The 23,160-nt window shown below is 32.8% G+C and overlaps 1 protein-coding gene across 6 annotated transcripts in view; it reads left to right on the top strand.

The window, feature by feature from the left end:
* The window catches only part of CENPE (centromere protein E), a 73,687-nt gene that overhangs the window by 19,973 nt on the left and 30,554 nt on the right, over nt 1–23,160 (top strand). For 4 of the 6 annotated variants that reach the window (XM_060104409.1, XM_060104402.1, XM_060104395.1 and 1 more), the window contains exons 14-36: nt 49–193; nt 855–943; nt 1,550–1,717; nt 5,480–5,554; nt 5,779–5,898; nt 7,542–7,664; nt 7,747–7,912; nt 8,301–8,455; nt 8,949–9,263; nt 9,377–9,649; nt 9,804–9,962; nt 13,012–13,215; nt 14,977–15,135; nt 16,972–17,262; nt 17,388–17,546; nt 18,445–18,735; nt 19,970–20,254; nt 20,388–20,546; nt 20,781–21,068; nt 21,171–21,323; nt 21,500–21,787; nt 22,356–22,514; nt 22,685–22,966. In XM_060104409.1, the coding sequence (XP_059960392.1) occupies nt 49–193; nt 855–943; nt 1,550–1,717; nt 5,480–5,554; nt 5,779–5,898; nt 7,542–7,664; nt 7,747–7,912; nt 8,301–8,455; nt 8,949–9,263; nt 9,377–9,649; nt 9,804–9,962; nt 13,012–13,215; nt 14,977–15,135; nt 16,972–17,262; nt 17,388–17,546; nt 18,445–18,735; nt 19,970–20,254; nt 20,388–20,546; nt 20,781–21,068; nt 21,171–21,323; nt 21,500–21,787; nt 22,356–22,514; nt 22,685–22,966 (4,506 nt within the window). The remainder of the gene's footprint in view (nt 1–48; nt 194–854; nt 944–1,549; nt 1,718–5,479; nt 5,555–5,778; nt 5,899–7,541; nt 7,665–7,746; nt 7,913–8,300; nt 8,456–8,948; nt 9,264–9,376; nt 9,650–9,803; nt 9,963–13,011; nt 13,216–14,976; nt 15,136–16,971; nt 17,263–17,387; nt 17,547–18,444; nt 18,736–19,969; nt 20,255–20,387; nt 20,547–20,780; nt 21,069–21,170; nt 21,324–21,499; nt 21,788–22,355; nt 22,515–22,684; nt 22,967–23,160) is intronic. The other 2 variants (XM_060104426.1, XM_060104417.1) reach the window with 1 other exon arrangement.

Here is a 23,160-nt window from a genome sequence, read left to right as displayed (position 1 = left end):
GTTTGAGCCCAGATCTGTGTGAGGTAATTTTTATTTCTTTCTCTTCAGGCTAAAAAAAAACGAAGAGTCACTTGGTGCCTTGGCAAAATTAACAAAATGAAGGACTCAAACTATGTAAATGAATTTAATATGCCAGTGAATGTAACAACAAAAACACATAAGGCTGCTGTAACTTTAGGAGAAATTGATGAATGTGAGTACTTTTTCAATTACTTTTAAATATAAAAACATCCCTATGAAGAGAGACTTTATTTATAACTCAGTTAATATGAAAAACACATTTAAATAAAATGTATATATTTTAGGTGTAATTACAATGGAGATAATGATAAAAATAAGTAATTTTAAGAAAGTGAACGTTCATGAAGTTCTCGATTTCTAGATTTCTTAAAAATAATGCATTATAGTTGAAACACATGTTTTTATTCTAATCATTATCCAGTTAAATTAGTATCCATATAACAAACATCAGCCTTCAACTCTGCTAACCTTGAAAGGATGGCATTTACATAGGAATCCGTTTCAAAATTATGTCTCCAACATAGTTATAAATATTTTGTAGGGGCATTTTTAAATCTACTTAATATAATCAAATCTCAAATTTAGAATTTGTCCTTTTTACCTATATTGTATTAAGGACCGCTATATGTTAGCACTCTTTCTAACCAGTGATCTTAATTGACAATAATATAAATGATCACATCTGTTGTTAATGTATTCTGGCTATGATCATACTGTGAGCACAATTTAGCTAATTTGAGTTTATTACCTCTGATCAGATTTTTTTTTATCTTTGAATTTTAAGAAACTTAATAACAAGTTTATGGATAAATTTCTTTTCCCTCTAATTATAGCTCTCTGTTCAGAGTCTGATATTTTCAGTAACACTCTTGATACATTAACTGAGATAGAGTGGAATCCAGCAACAAAGCTACTAAGTCAGGTAACTTAAATGTATTTTACAGAGCATTATCCTTTTACTCTTTTTAAAATTCATTTGTTATCAGGGTTTATTGTTGTTGTCATAACACATTTCTAGCTCTGACTTAATTTCAGTAACAGTTTTGGTTCTAATTAAGGCCACTAGAGTTTTAAAGATCAATAAATAATCCCTCAGTTTCACTTCCTAAATTCAGAGCTACCTGAGAAATAAGATAGTAAGACAAGTGGAGAGTTAAATTATCAGCCTTATTACTAAGGAGCTTAAGGATCTGTATCCCATTATGAGCCCTACCTCCTACTTCTGACTCAACTTTTCCAGTCAGACACAGAGAGAGCATTTGTTTATGTGATTTTTTTTTTTTAATTTTAACCCTTTCAAAACAGTTGTCTTCTATTCTAAGTTAGCTAGTTTACCAAAATGCAGATCCTTTATCTTACTCTGGATCAAGCTAGACCATTAAAAAGTTATTGAAGAAGGAAATGGCCTAAACCACCAAATGATTTAAGGTTAAATTAATTATTTGGTTAATCCAAATTTTGTTATAGAAACAAACAATATATGATTGGAATTCTCTCTGACTTGAAAATTTGGTTTTGTTTGCAATAGGAAAACTTAGAAAGTGAATTGAGTTCACTTCGTGCTAACTATGATAATCTGGTGTTAGACTATGAACAACTAAGAAGAGAAAATGAAGAAATAGAATTGAAATTAAAAGAAAAGAATGATTTGGATGAATTTGAGGCTCTAGAAAGAAAAGCAGAGAAAGATCAAGAGGTAAAGGATATGGAAATATGAAACTAAACTAAAACCACACGTTTAAATGAAGTATCGTTCTCTTAAAGGTATTTCTAAGGTTGAGATATTGGGGATCCAACCATTTTCCATATGTATACACAATTTAGAGAATTTGAGAAATAATTTATTTCTATTTTTAAAAGAGTTGAATCATATTTGTTTCACTTGTGCTTATGCACAAGAAGAAGAAATTAAGAACATCTTTAGGAAGGTTTGGTGAATGTGCCTATTGATGGATTTGTCTTGAAGAAGTTATTTCCTTATAATTTGTATATTAAAATATTTAATTTATTAGCGTATCAGAAGTCCTGCCTAGAATGTAGCCATTTCCTACTGAGACCGACATGAATTTTAATATCTTGCTGAATGTTTTATATATGGATACTACCTATTAATGGATTTTGTTTTCTTTAGGAAATACTTTCCTAAATAGTTAGAACATTAGAATAGCTAGGGAAGCTAATTTTGTGCATTTCTTTTTCCATATAAGAAAGTTACTGTGAAAATTAGTATAATTAATACTAAATAGTTTTAATGGAATTTTTAGAAATGAGATGGATCACTTAAATTTTTCAAGTGTGTAGTATTAGGCTACATGTTAAGAGAACGTAATCCATAAACCATCAGACTTTGGGGACTTGGTAACTGTCCAGAAGATTTAAGCAACTTCTTAGTGTGGAGAGTCTTTAACCTAGAGTTCATAGACCCTGTGAAATTATTCTGTAGAATTTTGGAGTGCATATTCAGTTTTGTGGAGTAAGAATCCATAGCTGTTATCAGACTTGTGACATGATCCACGAATCCCCTCAAAAATAAGAGCTGGTGTTTTAATGTAGGTAAAACATGAGTTAATTTGCAGCTACTTATTTCTATATGGAGAACCCAAAGGGACACAGTTCCTTTTCCTCAGTATCATAGTTTCTCACCTACTTTTCTTTTTTAAAAAGAAAATTTTTTTAAAAAAAATTATGTGCCAAAACTATTATTTCTGTTCTACGTACAAATTACATTTACTCCTACATTTCATAGGTATTATATCCTGAGATGCAAAAGTCTATAACTTCTCTACAGACTTTCATTTAATTTGTTTTAAAATTTGTGAATTCACAGAATGTGAATTTCATGAAAAGAACAGTAGACTTCATAAATGGTTTTATTGAGAGGGGGTGCTCTAGTGTTGTGGTTAAGAGCACGGTCTCTGAAGCAAACTACCTGGAATGAAGCCCTAGTTCTGCTGTTTATTAGCTCACCACAGATTTGAGCCTGTCACGAATTATTGGCAAGGCTTTGAGCAAGTCATCACATCTCTCAGGGCTTACTTTTTTGTGTATCTTCCTCCTTGAAGTTAGATCGGGAGCTTGCCAAGTCCCCTTCTAACTCCAAAATCTCACCTAATTTTTTGCGTATATCTTGTAAATAATACGGTATAAAATTACCTTTGGGCATATGTGTAGCAGTAATTTCTCTAATTTTTCTTACATCACTTATACATTCAATTAATTATTAAAAGCAAAGCTCACTGAATTGACTCACACACGAAAAGATTACAAAATAACACAGGGTATATGCCTTGAATCTCACATCTCGATTTTTTTTTTCCTTTATACAGTTAAGGGGAAAATAATCCTATTCTCTTTACTTTTACTTGGACACACATTGAATTTCTAGGTTCTGCGAGGTAACCTAAAAGTTTAAGTAATATAAACTTACTCTGTTCAAAGACAGTTTTACAATAGCCATTTCATGTTAAACTACAAATACAAGTGTAGGTGTATGCAACAAAATATGTTCTGAAACCTACATTTTGGGGAAAAGTTTAACCAAAACGGAGTAAAGGTCAAATTACAGCATTAGGACATGTGGCCATAGCCCTAGTTTCCTAAGGGTTTTGTCAAAAATCACTAAAGCTGTGGATAAATTTCAAGTGGGGATACAGTAATATAAGATGTTTAAATAGTAATTTTAGAGAAAGGAATAAACAAGGTCAAGTATTATCACGATCAGGGAACAAGAGAAATTTCATCTCTCTACCTATTTTAACTTGATTTAATTTTATAATTTTCACAACTTGGAGATGTTTAAGAAGTTAATTATTTCATTTCACCTGCTGAAAATTACAGTTGAAATATGCAATATTTTCTTTGTAACAGTGGATTAACTTGATCATATCGTGTACTTTCTCTATGCTCTGCATCTTAAACAATACATCATTGGGAGAGTGTACTCAGCTCTTTTCAAAAGTTACTTAATCTTTTTCTGTTTATGTGAACCAGTACTTAAAATGAAGAGTGATTGCAAATGAGAAGTGGAGGAACTTTCCTTTCTAGATGTTTTCAAAGATTAAGTTTGATTATTTAGTTCTTCATTTCTGACAAATGTGGTATTCTTGCACAAAAGTTAGAAACAGGAGAAAAGGTAAAAGATAGAGCCAATTTAAATTATAATCAATACAGATGTCTAAAACTTTGCTGAACAATGGTAACCACTCATCACATATGACAATTGAGCACTTGGAATGGGGCCAGTCTTAAGTGACTTAAGTATGAAAAACAGAATATACAATATTACATTAATTTTTTAATACTGATGAAGAAATAATATTTTGCATACGTTAGGTTAGATAAATTATATTAAAATTAATTCTGCCTGCTTCTTTTTACTTTTTTTAAAGGTGGCTACTAGAAAAATTTTAATTTCTAAATTTGGTTCACATTATATTTCTGTTGACTCATGCTGACCTAAAATATGAATGTCAAGCCAGCACTAGTCTAAAATCTAAAACTAGTCAGGACTGAATTAGACATCCAGAAAATATTATTTAAACAAGGTGCTATTTTTGTAAGTCCCTTACACTTGACTAGAATTTGCTTTTACTCTTTAAGGACTCATCTGATTATGATTAAATAATTCTCAGGGAAATTATGTTTATCTTTGTTAAACTGTAGTTTACTTCGTTTGAACACAGAAGCTTTTGGTACTCAAATATTTAATGCTACAGATATTTCGATAAAAAGGAAACTTTAATAGAAATACTTGTATCTTTAAGTATTCTTTATACTTTTAGACAGTTGAACAATATAAAGCAATAACATCATCTTTCCAATATTTCCTGTAGAATAAACCAGCAAGGTAATAGTTGATAATGCCATACATATCTCTTTAGCTTTGGTGAACAGTAATAATATTATAAAGGTACCACATGAAACTGTCATAATTCAAACCTAAATTCCAAGTCACAACTCATTAAAAAGTATGCCACTATAAAGCTAGGTGGATAATACATGGGAAGAGAAAAAAATCTTATAGAATAAATACATTTCTGCACTTAACTTACCCAAAACAAAAATCTATTTATAAAGGTTTGATTACCACTCTATCTTATACAGTGGTGGGTACTAATTTGCTTTTGACGTTATTGTAGCTTTATTAACATGACATAACTGTTTTGGGGGTCATGCTTAGGCTTTTTTCTTATTTGCTGGTTTTGTGGGGTTTGGGAATTTTTTGTTTTGGTTGGTTCAGTTAGGGTTTTATTTATTTATTTATTTTTAAATAACGAGGTGCTTCACTGCAGTAGCTTGAACAGTTGATCTCTGGTAGTTGAACTAGACTGATCTCCCAGTCTTTCTTATTGTGTTGGGTGATTCTAAAGTGGTGAATGAATGCTATCTTTTTTTTTTTTTTTTTTTTTGCTTTATTAACTATTGGTTTGCTCTGTTGCCTGTTCACATGCTCTTACAGATGCAACTAATTCATGAAATTTCCAACTTAAAGAATTTAGTTAAGCATGCAGAAGTGTATAATCAAGATCTTGAGGTGAGCATTTATGTTGGTATTTCTGTTGATAAGGAACAAAAACTATAAAACATACATCATATGTAATTGAGCATGATTTCAGAAAATAGAAGGAATTATATTCTTTAAATATCAACTTTTTGAATTTTCCTATCTACCAGTTTAAACTGTTAAATGTAATTTATTTTTAATTCCTTAGAATTCAAACCCAATTAAATTGTTTCATTCTCCTTTAATTGTTTTAGGATGAACTAAGTTCAAAAGTAGAGCTGCTTAGAGAAAAGGAAGACCAGATTAAGAAGCTACAGAAATACATAGACTCTCAGAAGTCAGAAAGTATGGAAATGGACTTGTCATACTCATCGGTAAAAATCAGATTTATTTTGTTGTGTCATCATTTTGGCATTTGTAGTATACTGTCATCATCATCATCTCAAATGTTTATATTGAGCCTACTGTGTGCCAGGCATTGTTCTAATTGTTCTAAATATAGTATTTTATTTAATCCTGTCAGTAACCCTATGAAAGAGGCACTATTAGTATCATTGCCATTTTATGGATAAAGAATCATAGAGAGTTAAGGATATTATCCTTTGATTGAATGTAAGTAAGTTAGAGATGAGCTTCCATTAAAAATCAGTAATTCAAAAAATTTTAATGTTTTTCAATTGTTTTATACAAATGCAGAAGTGTATAGTCAATATCTTCAGGTAAGCACTTAACATTGATTAGTAACTAGAACTGTAAAACATGTAACTGAGTATGATTTCATAAATTTCATTAATAGATATTAATGCATTCTCGTTATAATTATGTAACTATTTTAACCATTTGATATTTTTCAGGGCTATAGCTGTAGGTGATTTTAGTTGGTATAAGATCATGGCATTAAATAGTATTGAATCTCATGGTGAAATTCACTTTTTTTTTCAATTTGCTTTCAATCCACCTGATTACTTCAAGAACCTCTCAGTTGGATTCTAGTTTTTAACACTTTTTTAAAAAGGCAACCGTTACTAGCTGGAAAGTTTAGAATATTAGTTTCTATTGTTCTTCTTTTGTTTTCATTTGAGTTTTTCAGAGTACTTTTTGTTACCTTCTATTAGTACTCTTTTGCTACCTTCTATTAATGACAAGTGATTCTTTTTAAAAGTGTTCTCATTGTTCTGAGGCCCTGGGAAGAAAGGCATTTTCATATCATCCTGGGGTATCTGTTGATAGAATGGCAAATAGAATTGCCCATTTTTTTAAATTGTTGTTTATTTCTTTCTCTTTATTCATCCAATTTATTTATTCATTCATGCATGCATGTTTGCATTAATATTTTGCCAAGTACATATGGTTGAATTCATGTAAGTGCAAGTCATGTTGAAATGCCACTTCTTTCTAAAAATGAGCCTGTGGATTTTTTTTCATGTATTTATCAGTCATTTTCATTTTCTCCTCTGTGAGTTGCCTGTTCATATCTTTTCTCTATTTTTCTATTGGATTATTTATATTTTTCTTTTTAATTTGTGATTTAACATCCTTAATTTTAACTATTAGCTAGTCACCTGTCATGTTTTGCAGAGTAACAAAATAAAAATACATAGGAAACTTTAACAGGCTAGCTGAGCAACAATTGTGTTAACCTTTTTAAACAATAACAGAATTATTATAGTACTTCTATACAATGCTTTTATCCTTTTGAAAATATAGCCAGAATTTTAAAAAAATTTTTTTTTTGGCCACGCTGTGCCACTTGCGGGATCTTAGTTCCCCAACCAGGGATTGAACGCAGGCCCCAGCAGTGAAAGCACCGAGTCCTAACCAGTAGAATTCAGGGAATTCCCTAGAATATTTTTACTATTTGAAATGTTAATTTTTTAATCTTTTCTAAAAATACATTTGGCAATTCGCATATTTTATCCATTTTTGATTTGTTAGGAATAACATACATGTATGTGTTAAATCTTTTCCAACTCTAATAAAGTTAGATTTCACTAAATCCTTTTTGTCATGTGTATAGGAAAATACTGAAGACTTAAAACAAATGAAACAGACTCTGCTTGATGCTGAAACTGTAGCTCTTGATGCCAAGAGAGAATCAGCCTTTCTTAGAAGTGAAAATCTAAAGCTGAAAGAAAAAATGGTAAGTTATTTTTGTAATATTTTGTAAAAACAGGTACAATGATCAGTACATTTCTGTGAATCTGCAGTGTTTCTCTCAATAGAAAGAACTTGCAAGTACGTGCAAGCACATGGAAAATGATATTGAGTTATATCAAAGCCAGTTGGTGGCGAAAAAGAAAATGCAAGTTGATCTGGAGAAAGAATTACAATCTTCTTTTAATGAAATAACAAAACTCACCTCCCTTATAGATGGCAAAGTTCCAAAAGGTATTTTATCATTTCAGACTTATTTCTTTGCAAATCTGACTTTATATAGAAATGTACCTAAAAGATTTTGCAACTATATTGCAGTAATTAAAAATCCATTATTCTCTGGTGTTTTTAATTGCCTAATGTGAAGTTTTAATGTCATGTGGTATCAGTATTTATAAATGTTTCCTTGGACCTCAAACCATAAGGGTTTAAAAGTTATTTTTCAAATAAATTGAACCCAATCTTGGACAAGGTGATTAACAATTGGATGTGTTGTTTACCAACACTGGCTCTTTCTTTAATAAATTTTATATAATCTAGTTAAATAATCTAACTATGTATGTAATTTAGATTTACCCAACAACTACAAGCTGTTTTATTTAACTTACTAAAAATTTCCTAGATTTGCTCTCTAATATGGAATTGGAAAGGAAAATTACCCATCTCCAGAAAGAACTGAATAAGGAAGTCGAAGAAAATGAAGCTTTGCGCAAAGAAGTTAATTTGCTCTCAGAATTGAAATCTTTACCTTCAGAAGTAGAAATGCTAAGGAAGGAGGTAAACACTTTTTAAGTAAACTACTCTTACCTTGAAATAAAAACCTTTGCAATAGTGCCTTAAATATTTTGCCATATTCTATTTTAAAGTACCAGCCAAGAGACTGTAAATGTCTGACTCAGTTTGTTAGCAATAGAAATATAAGTCAAATTCTAAGAAATGCCATGAAATGCCTGCTACACCAGAAAGTTAGAAAACACTTTAAAATGATAGATGAGGAATTAAAGGCACATGCTGATTGTGTTTCTACTGATTGTCTTTCTCCATGCAATCCTTACTAGAACCAGAGATTAGAAATCAAAACTTTGAAGGTAAACAGGATAATATATTGTTAAAGAGATGGCACAATAAAAATATTGCCTTTCCTCAGTCAAACCTTTGCTTAATTTCAATGTCTTGAAACTGAGGTGAGGCAGAGAAAGCTTTTTTCCTGAAAATTGCTTAAGTAGATCATATATTGCTAACATAACCAAGTTTGCTTTCTTTTCCATAGATACATGATAAATCTGAAGAGCTCTGTATAATAACATCAGAAAAAGATAAATTGTTTTCTGAAGTAGCTCATAAGGAAAGTAGAATTCAAGATTTACTTGAAGAAATTGGGAAAACTAAAAATGACCTAGCAACTTCCCAGTTGAATTATGAAAGCACTGATCAAGAATTCCAAGATGTTAAAAATCATCATATTGAATTTGAGCAAAAGTATAAGATGGTCCTTGAAGAGAATGCAAAATTGAAACAGGAAATAGAAAATCTCTCTAAAGAAACTCCAGAACTTGGTTTAAATTTGGATGCTTTGAAGACAGAGGTTGGTACAAGACACCCTCTAGGGAAATGATCTTTAGTCTTAATGGGGTTTGGCTTCCATGTGTACATCGCAGAATGCTCTGCTTTTCACATTTACTTTTTCTTATCTTAAAGCTCTCTCACAAAACCCAAGAACTTCAGCAGAAAACAACTGAGAATCAAAAAAGGTTAAAAGAAGTGGAAGAGCTGAAGGAACAATTAGAAAGTAGAGATTCTAGGCTGCACACTGTAGAAAAGGAGAAAACACTGCTTACCGAGAAACTTCAACAAACCTTAGTAGAAGTAAAAACCTTAACCCAAGAAAAGGATGATCAAAAACAACTCCAAGAGAGCCTGCAAATTGAGAGGGACCAACTCAAAAATGACATTCAGGATACTATAAACATGGTAAGGTTTTGACTGATTAAACTTTGAAATCTCAGAGCCTCTTTAAAAACATTACAGGAGCCATCATTTATTATTTATGATCAAGCAATAGCTATAAAATTATTTTCCTTGTTTCACATTCTAATGGAAATTATTTTCTATTTCTCTGACAAAGAATATAGACACCCAGGAACAACTACGAAATGCTCTTGAGTCTTTGAAACAACACCAAGAAACAATTAACACACTAAAAATGAAAATTTCTGAAGAAACTTCCAAGAATTTGCATATAGAGGAAAACTTAGGAGAAACTAAGGATGAATTTCAGGAGAAGGTAAGGGGTGTTTCTGTTCAAAGTTTTTATATGCTTGTATATGAGCTTTCTCTTAACCTCAACCACTTAAGTGCAGAACAGTAATCTCAATCTTATTTATTATTCACAGTGGTAATAACTCAGAATAATTTACATGCTTAAGTCTAATGTCTTTGAAATAACTTCAAATATAACTGCTTGCAATCATTTTGAAAAGGAAAAGACAAAAAAATACTAGTTCGGACTTTGAGCTGATATTTTTCTGAGGCCTATTGTAATTTACACATCTTTAAAAGCCCCTCTGAATTCTAAGAATGTAAGAAAGATTCAGTGCTTATTATTAATTATGGCTAAAATATTTGGTTTATGTTGGATTTTGTATACTGTATTTGTTTAGAGTTTGCTATAGAATCAATGTATGTATCGTATTTGTGTCTATTTTTAGGGTTTGGACCATAATTTTACTATTAGGTGCTTAAATCTTACCTCAATAATTCATTCTAGGTAAAATGGTTCATTTTGTCCTGAGACCTTAGGAGAATAACTGCTTAACTAATTATTCGATTATATATAAGAAAAACTAGGATGCTAATGGTGACTTTTTAAAGGGAGGTATATTAGCCTGCTAGGGCTGCCATAAGAAAATATCACAGACTGCTTGTAAGCTATATGTTTATCTTCTTTGCAGAAATGTCTGTTCAAGTTTTTCCCATTTTTAAATTTTTTGTTGTTATTGTTGAGTTGTAAGAGTTCTTTGTATTTTTCTGGTTATTAACCCTTTATCAGTTATACGATTTGCCAGTATTTTCTCCCATTTCATAGGTTGCCTTTTCACTCTGTTGATTTTATCCTTTTTTGCACAGAAGCTTTAAATTTTGATATAGTCTGATTAGCTTCTTTTTTCCCCCTTTACCCCTGGCACACAATATTCCTGCCTTGAAAAATGAACTTTCTCTTCTCTCTCCCTATTCTTGAGTCCTTCTCTCCTAGAAAAGCATTTTCACTTCCACTATTATCTTGTGTTCTCAGCTTATCTATAATTTGGATCAACCATGGGCCAAAGATTCTTGACCTTGATTTGAAATTTATAACTTCTACTTTCACAGGGGGAAGGTTTTTTGAACAGTTTTTTTTAGAATAAGATACAACAATGTATAGCTGCTTTTAAACAAATGAACAATGCAATCATAGGACCCCATGAGAAGGAAGCAGTAGAGGAGAAGTGAGGGAAAGGAAGAATTATACTCACTGGGACCAACTGGCTCCTGTAGTATTATGTTCATGCTAGAAGCGTCCATGGTGATAAAAGAGTCTGATGGGATTCTCAGGGGCCTTTCTGTTCATTAGAGATCTTGAAACCTGGGCTGGAAGTCTGAGATCACCTTGTTCTTGTGATAACCTTGTTCATGCTGGAATCACCCATGTGAGTGGGTCTGGGAATTTCCAGGGGCCCCTCTGTTCATCTGGGTACCACAGAACTCCATTAAGTAGGTCTATCGGGAATTCCTTGGAGTACCCGTTTTCAGTCTTGCTTGATGTGTCTCTTTGGAAATGCAATTTCTCTAGTGTGTCTCAACAGAAATTAGATTTTACTCATAACCATGGTAGCTGAAATACTTCCTAGGCTGAGTTCAGTATTGAAATGTACCTTGGGTATCATTATAGAATACTTCCTCTCCGTCTGCTTTGTCTTTGTGTGTATATTCCTTTGTTTAGGAGTAAAGATGCAGGCTTCTGAATTATAATATCTGACAAACTGCTCCCAAAAACTATATGTTCCCCACCTGGTGTATTGGGTTGACCAAAAAGTTCGTTTGATTTAAAGTAAAAATAAAAGACACATTTTTCATTTTCACCAAGAAATGTATTGAACAACGTATTCATTGACCAAACGAACTTTTTGGCCAACCCAGTAGTTAGCTCTGTGCGCACCAATGTCAGAAGCTCATGAATATTGCCAACACTAAGAGGTTAACTAAACAAAGTATGGTTTGTCCATATCCACTTTAGAGAATAGAGCAACTACTAAAAATACTAATTTGAAGATTACGTAGCAGTATGGGAAACTGCATATGATCTAAGTGAAAAAGAAAAGCTAAAATGAATCCTTTGTATGTAAATTAATTATGATGGCTATGTTTTAAAAAAGTTAATGGAAAAAACTGGAATGAAATATTTTAGAACTCTAATAGTGGTTGTGTTGGTGACACTGGATGACATTTTTTTCTCTTTATTTTTCAAATTTTTTTCTAATGTTAATTATAGATTACTATAAAAACTTTTTAAAACATATGTGGCCAGTATGGAACTGAATGTATTTGTTGGGCTAGTATAAGGTTATATAGTGACACTCTAATTTCATGCCAACAATTGTAATGTCAGTCTTTATCTCCTTTTACCAAGGAGTTCACATTTTAAGTTACCTTTGGTTAAGACTTATTTATGGATAAATGAATTTATATAACATTCTTTTCTTAAGCAGTAAATGAAAACTGTATATTAACAAAAGACGAATTATGCTATTATAATGTGAGATATATTTCTACCAAAATTATTGTGCCCTCTACATGTAATAAAACTCCAGCTTTGGTGAGTGTGACTACCTCTGAAAAAAAGATTAATTGGGAATAGGGGCTATAGCTGGGAATGATTTCCAGCTTTTAAGGAAAAAAATAAAGTGACAGAGTTCAAGGCAGCTTACTTTTTTGTAAAGTCAGGTTAACCCATCATACATGAAGATAATTGTTAATTATCTATAGCTGTCCAGGTAGTTCTTATCAGTGAACAGGCACAAGAGCACACAGTCTGGTGCCAGACCATTGGAGTCAAAACCTGGTTATTCTTCCCTGGGTGACCTTGGGCAAGTGACCTATCCTCCCTGGTATTGTTTCCTCATCTGTCAAATGGAGATAATACTAGTACCTACCTCATAAGGTTATAGTGATGATTAAACGTGTCAATATATGAAAATAGTGCCTAATACATAATAAGTAATATATGTTGGCCATTTTTATTATTATCAAAATTGTTATTAACTAAGAAATTCTTCTTTAATGTATTTATCTCTTAGATGGTTGGCATAGATAAAAAACAAAATTTGGAAGCCAAAAACACCCAAGCACTGATTGCAGATGTTGAGGATAATGAGCTAATTGAGCAACAGAGAAAGATATTTTCTTTAACACAGGAGAAAAATGAACTGCAACAAATGTTAGAGAGTATTACAGCAGAAAAGGAACAACTGAAGACTGACCTAAGGGAAAGCATTGAAATGGTAGGATTTAGCACTGTATACTTAGCAATACAGTTTTGTCTTTGTACATTTTAGATTTTTCCAACTTTATTGAGGTATAATTTACATGCAATAAATGTATCTGATGAAAGAGCACAGTCTGATGACTTTTGACAAATGTCTCTACTTGTGTACCCTCCACCTCAGTCAAGATATGGAATATTTCCATCACCCCAAAAAGTTCCTTTGAGTTCTGATCTATTTGATCCTAATCTTACCCTCTGCCCCATATAGTCACTGTCCTTATTTGTTTTTTACCTTAATCACTTAATCACATTGTTTTCACTTGCCTTTCCCTTCTAGAACGTCATACAAATAGAATCACATAGCATACACTCTTTTGTGTCTTCTTCTACTTTCCTGCTTATCGCTGGGTAGTGTTCCACTGTATGAACAGGCCACAATTCATTTAGACTTTATCCTATTGGTAGAAATTTAAGTTATCTCCACTCTCTGGCTATTTTGAATAAAGATGCTATAAACATTCATATATAGATCTATGAACATATTTTTTTTATTTCTCTAGGGTAACTATCTAAATGGAATAGCTGGCTCATAGGTAGATGTATATTTAACTTGATGAAAATTTCCTAGACTGATTTCCAAAGTAGTTGGTACCATTTTACATTCCCATCAGCAAATTAAGAGAATACTGAGGGCTCATCCTCACCAACACTTCATAGTATCAGTGTTTTTAATTTTGGCCATTCTATTGGGTGTGTACCTCATTGTTTTCACTTGTCTTTCCCTAATGACTAAAGATATTGAGCATCTTTTCATGCTTATTAGCATGAAATGGCTTATTTGCCATTGTGTATCTTTCTATAAATTATCTGTTGTCTCAGTGATGTGTTATAGATTTCAGTGTACAGGTCTTTTCCATATTTTGTTAAAGTTGTTCCTAAATGTTTCTCTTCTATTAACGCTGTTGTAATTTTTTTATTTCACTTTTAATTATTTGTAGTTAATGTTTGCCAATATTTTCAAACCTACTTTATTTTTTTTTCTAAATTTAGGGACAATATAATATGTCTAGACTGAAATTAATATTTTGAGAAGTTTGCTATAGATCACAGTAGAACCTGACCTTTTGTGTAGTTTTCCATGTTTCTTGGGATTGTCTGTTTGGTTAAAATTGCTGAATGTAAATAAGAATACAGACAAAAGTCATATTTGTTTCTCAGTCTCTGGCTTGTGATGTTTTTGTGATATTGATACTTGAGAAAGTTAATGTTTAAGCTTAATAACTAGGATTAACCCACTTTATGCTAGCAAAGGATGCTGCCATTTTGAGCTTGCTATTAAGCAATGTATAAAACAAAAGTCATTCCAGCATATGAAAAGCCCATAACCATATATATATATATATATATATATATATATATATATATATATATATATATATATACATATATATATGTCTCATATATCATCTGTTGTCAACAAAAACTTAGAAAGTCTCTTTTGGCTTAGGGGTAGAAAATGAGCAAACCTTTCGTGACAGAAAAAAAATCCATTTCTAATTCTCATGATAAGAGTGTAAGATGAGCAATAAAGAAACAGTATTAAAAAAGCAGATGCTTGACCTTTATATGAGTAAGTTAAGACTCTTTTTTTAATTAGTCTTTTCCAATGTAGTTTGCCATGATTTCTTCATTTTCAGGCTAAGACAAATGCTGATTTTTACCTGATTTCATAAATGTAAGCTAGTATTTTAATCTCAGCTTTTTTTTTTAATTCTAGACCATTGAAAACCAGGAAGAATTAAGAATTCTTAGGAATGAACTTAAAAAGCAACAAGAGATAGTTGCACAAGAAAAGAGCCATACCATAAAGAAAGAAGAAGAACTTTCTAGGACCTGTGAAAAACTGGCAGAAGTTGAAGAAAAGCTGAAGGAAAAGGTGACTTTTTAAAGTTATCTTCCTGGTCATTTTTTCTGACTAAACTTTTTCTTTTTTTTTTTTTTTTCTGTAATAAATTTGATTCCAGCAGGCCTAAATTCCAGAAATAATATATACCTTGCCAATGAACAGATCTTAATGCTAATATTTTGGACAATTTCAACTCCTACTGAGATGTTAACTAACATCCTTTGTGAGGATTATATTTTTTTAGTCTTTAAATGAGAGAGGGGGCCTTCATCTAAATGAATCATTTGATATATTCATTCATCAAGTACTGTACATTCATACAGTACCACCATGGGCCAGGCACTGTTCTGGGCTCTTGAGATACATTAGTCAACAAAACAAAGATTCTGCCCTTATAAAGATGTATTAGTTATTCTCTAAAATGTAAAATTTATCTCTACAGTTGGCCCTCCATATCTGCACATTCTGCATCCATGGATTCAACCAACCACTGATCAAAAATATTCAGGGGAAAAAAATTCCAGAAAATTCCAAAATGTGAAACTTGAATTTTACCACACACAGGCAACTATTTACATAGTATTTACAACTATTTGTGTAGATTTACATTGTATTCAGTATTATAAGTAATCTAGAGATGAGTTAAAGTATACTGGAGAGTATGCTTAGGCTATATGCAAATACTATGTCATTTTATATAAGGGACTTGAACATCCACCGATTTTGATATCCACAGGGATCCATGGATACCAGGGGATAACTGTATTACCATCTCTTAGATATTTACAATAAGGTGCTATTGTAAAATTTATAGAAGAACTAAGACCCTTGTAACAATTGTACTCCCCAAGTAATTCTAAAATGCACCCACCAAGATCTTTCTGTATATTCTAGGAGTAGTGCCACATGCATTATAGATAATATATTGTGATTTCCATTGTGCTTCTGTATTTTTTTTCCTAATATGAGTTCTCTTAATTCTCATCCTTTTTACTATAACTTAACTGAATATATTAAAACCTTACATCTATTTCATATTCCTCCTAAATAAGTGAAATCATTAAGTTTATGTAAAAGTTAATGCCTCATTGTTTGTTTGGGCCACCCCATATGGACCTTATTGGGAATGAAAGTAAATTATCCAAGTTTTTAGGAGAAGTGGAATTATAGTTATTTGTCAGTTATAACTGCATATTTAGTCTCTTTTTAAATTTTTCTCATTTTTACTTTACTTCTTTGATTAACCTAGTGGCACTCTATTAGTTTCCTAGGGCTTCTGTATCAAATTACCATATATTTGATGGCTTTAAACAACAGAAATTTATTTTTTCACAATTCTGGCTCTTAGAAGTTCAAAATCAAGATGCTGGTGACCAAGCTCCCTCTGAAGGCTCTAAGGAAGAATCCTTTCTTGCCTCTTCCTGTCCTTGACTCCCAGCTGTCCTTGGTACCCTTGGCTTGTAGCTGCATCTCTCCAATCTCTGCCTCCATCTACCTATGACCTTCTCTGTGTCTCTGTGTGTCCTTTTCTGTCTCTTATAAGGACCCTCTCATTGGATTTAGGGCCCACCTTAACCCAGGAATATTTCTTCTCAGTCCTTAAGTAATTACATCTGCAAAAACCCTATTTTCAAAGAAGATCACATCCTCAATATGGGCAGACTTGAATTTGGGATGGGACACTATTTGACCCACTGTAGGCACTGTCTATAAGGTTACTTTAATTTTAGTGTTACTTGTCTGTTTATACTGGAGTAGTAGGCAGGGCTATGATAATGATTATTTCAGTTTGGCAAAGTACATTTTACATAAGAATTTTAAGAGGATATAGACAAAATGGTAATTATAAAAACTATATTTCTTAAGAGCCAACAACTCCAAGAAAAACAGCAACAACTTCTTAGTGTACAAGGAGAGATGACCGAGATTCAGAAAAAGATGAATGAAATGGAAAATTTAAAGAATGAACTAAAGAACCAAGAATTAACATTGGAACGTATAAAAATTGAGAGGCTAGAGTTGGTTCAGAAACTTGATGAAACTTATGAGGAAATGAAATTCATAACCAAAGAAAGAAATGATCTAAAGGAATTACAGGAGTCATTTGAAATAGAAAGAAATAAGCTTAAAGGACACATAAGAGAAATCGAAGCTACAGTAAGTCATACCCTTTTCTTTCATCTATTAAATGTTTCTTTAAAAACTGAGTCAGTTGGAAAGGGGGAGGCAATGTTGGGGTGATGTTATTAAAATTATTCTTTAAATTTAACTTGTTAATAAAGGGTCTAGAAACAAAAGAAGAACTAAAAGTTGCCCACATGCTTCTAAAAGAGCACCAAGAAACTGTTGAAGAACTAAGAAGAAACATTTGTGAGAAGACAGCTCAAATAATAAATATTCAGAAGAACTTAGAAAAATCCAATACTGAATTGCAAGAAAAGGTTTGTCTTTTCTTCCTTTGCTCCTTGTCCCCTCTTCCTTTCTTTCTCTGAAAGAAAAATAAGCAGTAGGTAGTGACTGAGTTATGGTTCATTCATTTATTGGGTAGTATTTGTTGAGTGTCTAATGTAGCAGGTACAGTCCTGGATTATAGAAATAAAATGGGAACAAGGTGGACAAAATCTCTGTGATCATAGAACTTACTTTGTAGTGGAAAGAGGTTCTCAATAAATAAGCAGTCAAATGAACAAGATAATTTTAGATAATAGCAAATGCTATGGAGAAAATGAAACATTGGAGTAACTGGACCAGCCTATGTTGAAAGCCTACTATGTGCCAAGCATTGAGACTGTGGATATGAATAAGACATTGTTCTTTTTCCCCAGGATAGGCATATAAAAAAATCTCTCAATTCCAGTATGATAAATGCAGAAATCTGCTGTGCAAAGCTACATGGTACCACTAGTGATCATGGAAAGGGGGAATCAATCTGTACGCATAACAAATTTGTGAAGTAGCATTAGAACTCATCTGAGAATGGGGGCCATTCATTTATTGAGTTATAATCTGCTCAATTCTGATTTTTCTCCTGTTGCATTTGGGAACTGGTATAGAAATGAAGCATGCAACTGACTAGATTGATAATTTGTTGGTAAAGTGTGCTTTGGATGTAAGCTGGAGAAAAAAACAATTATGACACACTATTACTAGCAGAAAAGTCATGAATAGCTTGAGTAGAAATCAAGAGAAAATGAATAAATAGGAGTTTGTGGTCCATGATAGGCCATGAAGGTACAAAATCACTTTCATTGCTATGGAAAGTAGCCTCATCTTTTCCCTTTAAAAAATTATGATAACACTCTCTAGATAGTAACCTTGGTATTTTATGAATATCACAAGATCCCAGTGCTTCATGAGGAACAGGAGCTACTTCCTAATGTGAAAGAAGTCAGTGATATTCAGGAAACAATGGATGAACCAGAGCTATTGAAAGAACAGTCCAAAACCAAGGATTCAAAAACACTGGCAAGTGTAGAAATGGAAAGTCTCAGGTTGACTGAAAAACTGCAAGGAAGTCACAAAGAAATAAAATCTCTCACTAAGGAAAGAAACGATCTTAAAATGACAAAAGAAGCACTTCAGGTTGAATGTGACCAACTGAAAGAAGAAATTAGAGAAACTTTGACTAAAGTAAGTTTCATCCTTTCCTCCCATTTTAATAAGTGTTTCACAAATAAGTCTTTGGGAAAAGTGGCATTTATAATGTTCCTACCAATTTTCTTTAAATGTCTCTTAATTATGAAGTGATTGGAAACAGAACCACTAAAAATTGTGCATATATACTAAGAAACTATGGAAAATGAGTTTTCTTAAATATTCAAAATGATTTAGAAAAAGCAGTGTTAAATTACAGGAAAGGATAAAGTCAAAAACACTGTTTTCTTCCCTTGTTTAAACCTATTTCCCCAGCATGCCATAACGCGTTACCATCTTCCTCACTGATCCAGTCAGAAATCTGGGAATCATTCCTACTGCTATCCCTTCCTCCCCACTCACTCTATAATCCAAGAACCAAACCTTGTTGATTTTAAGGTGTGTGCCTGTGTGTGAAATCCTCCCACTCTTCTCTCCACATTGCTGATACCCTAATCCAAGTCACAATTACTTCTCTCTGACTTTGTGCAGTAGCGTCCTACCTGGTCTCCCCATTCATTATCATACTTCTCTAATTCATTCCCCTTTCTGAGCCCAAGTGATCTTTCCTTCTTAAAACCTTTTAATAACTTCTCATTGCTCTTGAAATACATACCAGCATGCTTCTTCACATGACCTTTGAGACCCTAGATCCCAGAACTTGCGGGTTTCTAGCCCTTATTCTCACTCTTCCTCCTGCTTATTGTGCTCCAGCAACTCTAGTCTGTTGCTCTTCTGCATCTCATGGCTTTCAGATGTTCTGGTCTCCCTTCCTGTAGTATTTCCATAGTCCTCTTTGCCTAACAAGTGCTCTCATCTTTTAGATCTCCACTGAAGCTTTCCATCCCCTAGGAAGCCCTTCCTAAGCACTCACAATAGGTTAGGTTTGCCACTGGTAGCCTGAAAGAACCCAGCACCTCTGTTTGGTAAGATCTGGTATAATATGTATCTTTCCTTCTAAAGTACGTAAGTCTCAAAAAGGCAGATCATGTAAAGTGTCATTTCCCGTTTCATCTCCAGTCTCTAATAGGATACTGACAACACAATGAGTACTCAGTAAATGTGTTAAATATCTAAATAATGGAAGAGTGGGTGAGTGGAAATATTGTTCTGTAAATGAGCTGTTAAATCCCTGACTTAATTGTTTTAGAAAGTATCCTTGTTTCTTTTCCCCTAAAATAAAATAAAATATCTCTGGATACCAACTGTATTGTTTTATGATCCTCTTAAGATTCAAGCATCTCAAGAGGAACAGTCCTTCCATATGAAAGAAAAAGACAATGAGACTAAGAAAATAATGAGTGAGATGGAGCAATTGAAGGAGCAATTCAAAGTCAAAGACTCAGCACTACTAAGACTAGAAATGGAAAAGCTTGAGTGGTCTGAGAGACTTCAAGAAAGTCATGATGAAGTGAAATCTATAGCTAAGGAGAGAGATGACCTACAGAGGCTACAAGAAGTTCTTCAATCTGAAAGGAACCAACTCCAAGAAAACATAAAAGAAATGGTAGCTAAAGTAGGTTTCATCCTTTTTCATGTGTGTGTGCTTAGTATTCTGTAAGCAGATAACCTTTGGGGAAAGGAATTAGTTACAGTGTAATGGTTATAACGTTTTCATAAATTTCTTGCAATTTCCTTTAATAATGAAGCACCTAGAAACCAAAGAGGAACTTGAAGTTGCTCATTGTCACCTAAAAGAACAGGAGGAAACTATTGGTAAATTGAGAGTGGATCTTTCACAGAAGGAAACTGAAATATCAAGCATTCAACAAGAATTAGAAACAACAAATGATGAATTACAGAAAAAGGTAAATTGGGAGTAAAGGAACAGTGGGAGAAAACTTAAGGGAGGTAGCTAACTGGATTACAAAGACTACTGTTTACCTCCTAAATTGTTTTAGAAAGCATACTGGATTTTTTTCCTTAAAAAATATACATACATATATATATATATATATATATATATATATATATAAACACACATTTTTATGTGTGTGCGCACATAAGTATATTTTTGGCTATTATTTTATTATTTTTTTAAGACCCAAGAGCTTCATGAGAAACAGAAACAATTTATTACCATAAAAGAAATCAGTGAAACTCAGGAAAAAATGAGTGAACTGGAACAGTTAAAGGAACATCTCAAAGCCAAAGATTCATCACTACAAAGAATAGAAAGCGAGAGGCTCAAGTTGACTGAGAAACTTCAGGCAAGTCAAGAAGAAATAAAAACCATAATTAAGGAAAGAGATGATCTGGAAAGGGTGCAGAAAATCCTTCAAAAGGAAAGAGACCAACTCAAAGAAAACATTAAAGAAATTGTAGCTGAAGTAAGTTTCCCTCTTATAATGTTTTTGGATATAAAAATAGTGTTAAAGTGATAAAGATGATGTTCACTGCTAAGTTTGATTAATTTTCCTCCAATCATAAAGGGACAGAAAATCAAAGAGGAACTAAAAGCTACTCACATTCTTCTGAAGGAGTATCAAGAAACCATTAATACAAGGAAAAGTTCAGAGAAGACAGATCAAGGAGCAAATATTCAGAGAGACTTAGAAATTTCAGATGCTGAATTACAGGCAAAGGTAGGTCTTCTTAAGTTGGAAAATGACATCTGGTTATTGTGTTCGTCATATCCCTTATGGAAGAAAATAATACATACATTAGACTAAAATGTAAAGATGATTACCTTAATTTTAGAGACAGTTCTTTTTCCTAAAATTTTCTGTCTATGTCATAACTTGTTTTATGATTTTCTCAGATTCAAGAACTTCAACAAGAAGAACATCAACTTCTTCAGATGAAAGATGTTAGTGAGACTCAGGAAAAAATATGTGAAATGGGAAACTTGAAGAAGCAACTTGAGGCCCAAAAGTCAACCCTGGAAAATACAGAATTGGAGAACATAAGGTTAACTCAGAGACTCCATGAAAATCTTGAAGAAATAAGATCTGTTACAAAAGAAAGAGATGACCTTAGGAGTGTGGAGGAGACTCTCAAAGTAGAGATAGACCAGCTCAAGGAAAACCTAAGAGAAACCACAAGTAGAGTGAGTTACCATCTTTCCCCCAACTAGTAAATATGACATCATGTCCTAAAAGAGCCATGGTTGATAGAGTTGGTGAGGTTGTAAAATTGGTCCAATCTTGGGGAAGGCTGGAGGAATGGATATATGATATCTTCCAAAGTTTTCAGTAAGTGTATGCATTGACCCAAAAAGTCCAGTTATTGCTGTTTAGCCTGCACACATTAGCACAACTGTGCAAAGATATTTGTACAAGTTGCAATAACAAAATAAAGCAAACCCCAAAACAGGACAAATTCTAACTGTCCGTTAGTAGAGACTGGTTGAATCAATACAGCACATTCAGACCATGGAATACCAACCCATAGGTAAAGAACAAGATAGAGCTGATTTGGAAGTATCCTGATAGAGAAAAGGGTTACGTTACAGAGTAGTGTATCTAGAATATATTGACATCTAAAAGTCATTTAGAGGATGAGAACTGGGAGGCCTAAGGAGAGAGGGGAACTTTTACTTCTTACCCTGTACCTTTCTACACACAGTTGAATTGTATTATTCTGAACGTATTATTTTTCTTTCTCTAATAATAAAGGACTTGGAAAAACAAGAGGAACTAAGAATTGCCCAAATGAATCTGAAAGAGCACCAAGAAACTATCGATAAACTCAGAGGAATTGTTTCAGAGAAGACAGATGAAATATCAAATATTCAAAAGGCTTTAGAAAACACAAATACTGCCTTAAAAGCACAGGTATTTCTACTAATATCTAAGTAACTGAGTGTTTGAATCAAGTCTTTTGTGTTATGAAACAGGATATCAGTTAGCCTAATATACATAGAGACTTACCTATTCAATTCAGAAACTATTAGCTTTTTCTCTATATCTATCTATATCCTAACTTATTGTATGATTATCTCAAGATCCAAGAACTTCAGGAGAAGGAACGTCAACTTCTTAAGGTAAAAAATGATCTCAGGGAAAATACATATCAAACAGAGCAGTTGAAGAAGCAATTAGAGGCCCAGAATTCAACCCTGGAAAGCATAGAAACAGAGAAGTTAAGGTTGACTCAGAAACTTCAAGAAAACCTTGAAGAAATAAAATCTGTTACTAAGGAAAGAGATGACCTAAGAAGAGTGGAGGGGACCCTCAAAATGGAGCAAGACCAGCTCAGTGAAATCCTCAGAGAAACAAAAGCTAAAGTAAGTTACACTCGTTCCTCTTCCCAGCGAGTTAATGTGATGTTTTCCTTACATCAATGAACCCTTCTTTGAAATGAGTGGTACTTTTGGTGAGAAGTAACAGGATACAACCTTTTAGGCAGGTAAGTTGGTATTATTTTTGAAAATTTTAAATTCTGTAACCAGCATTTTCTTCATGGACTTTACCCTACATG

The sequence above is a fragment of the Mesoplodon densirostris genome, chromosome 1, assembly GCF_025265405.1.
Source record: "Mesoplodon densirostris isolate mMesDen1 chromosome 1, mMesDen1 primary haplotype, whole genome shotgun sequence".
Taxonomy (NCBI): Eukaryota; Metazoa; Chordata; class Mammalia; order Artiodactyla; family Ziphiidae; genus Mesoplodon; species Mesoplodon densirostris.
This window is presented reverse-complemented; position numbering and strand designations above follow the sequence as displayed.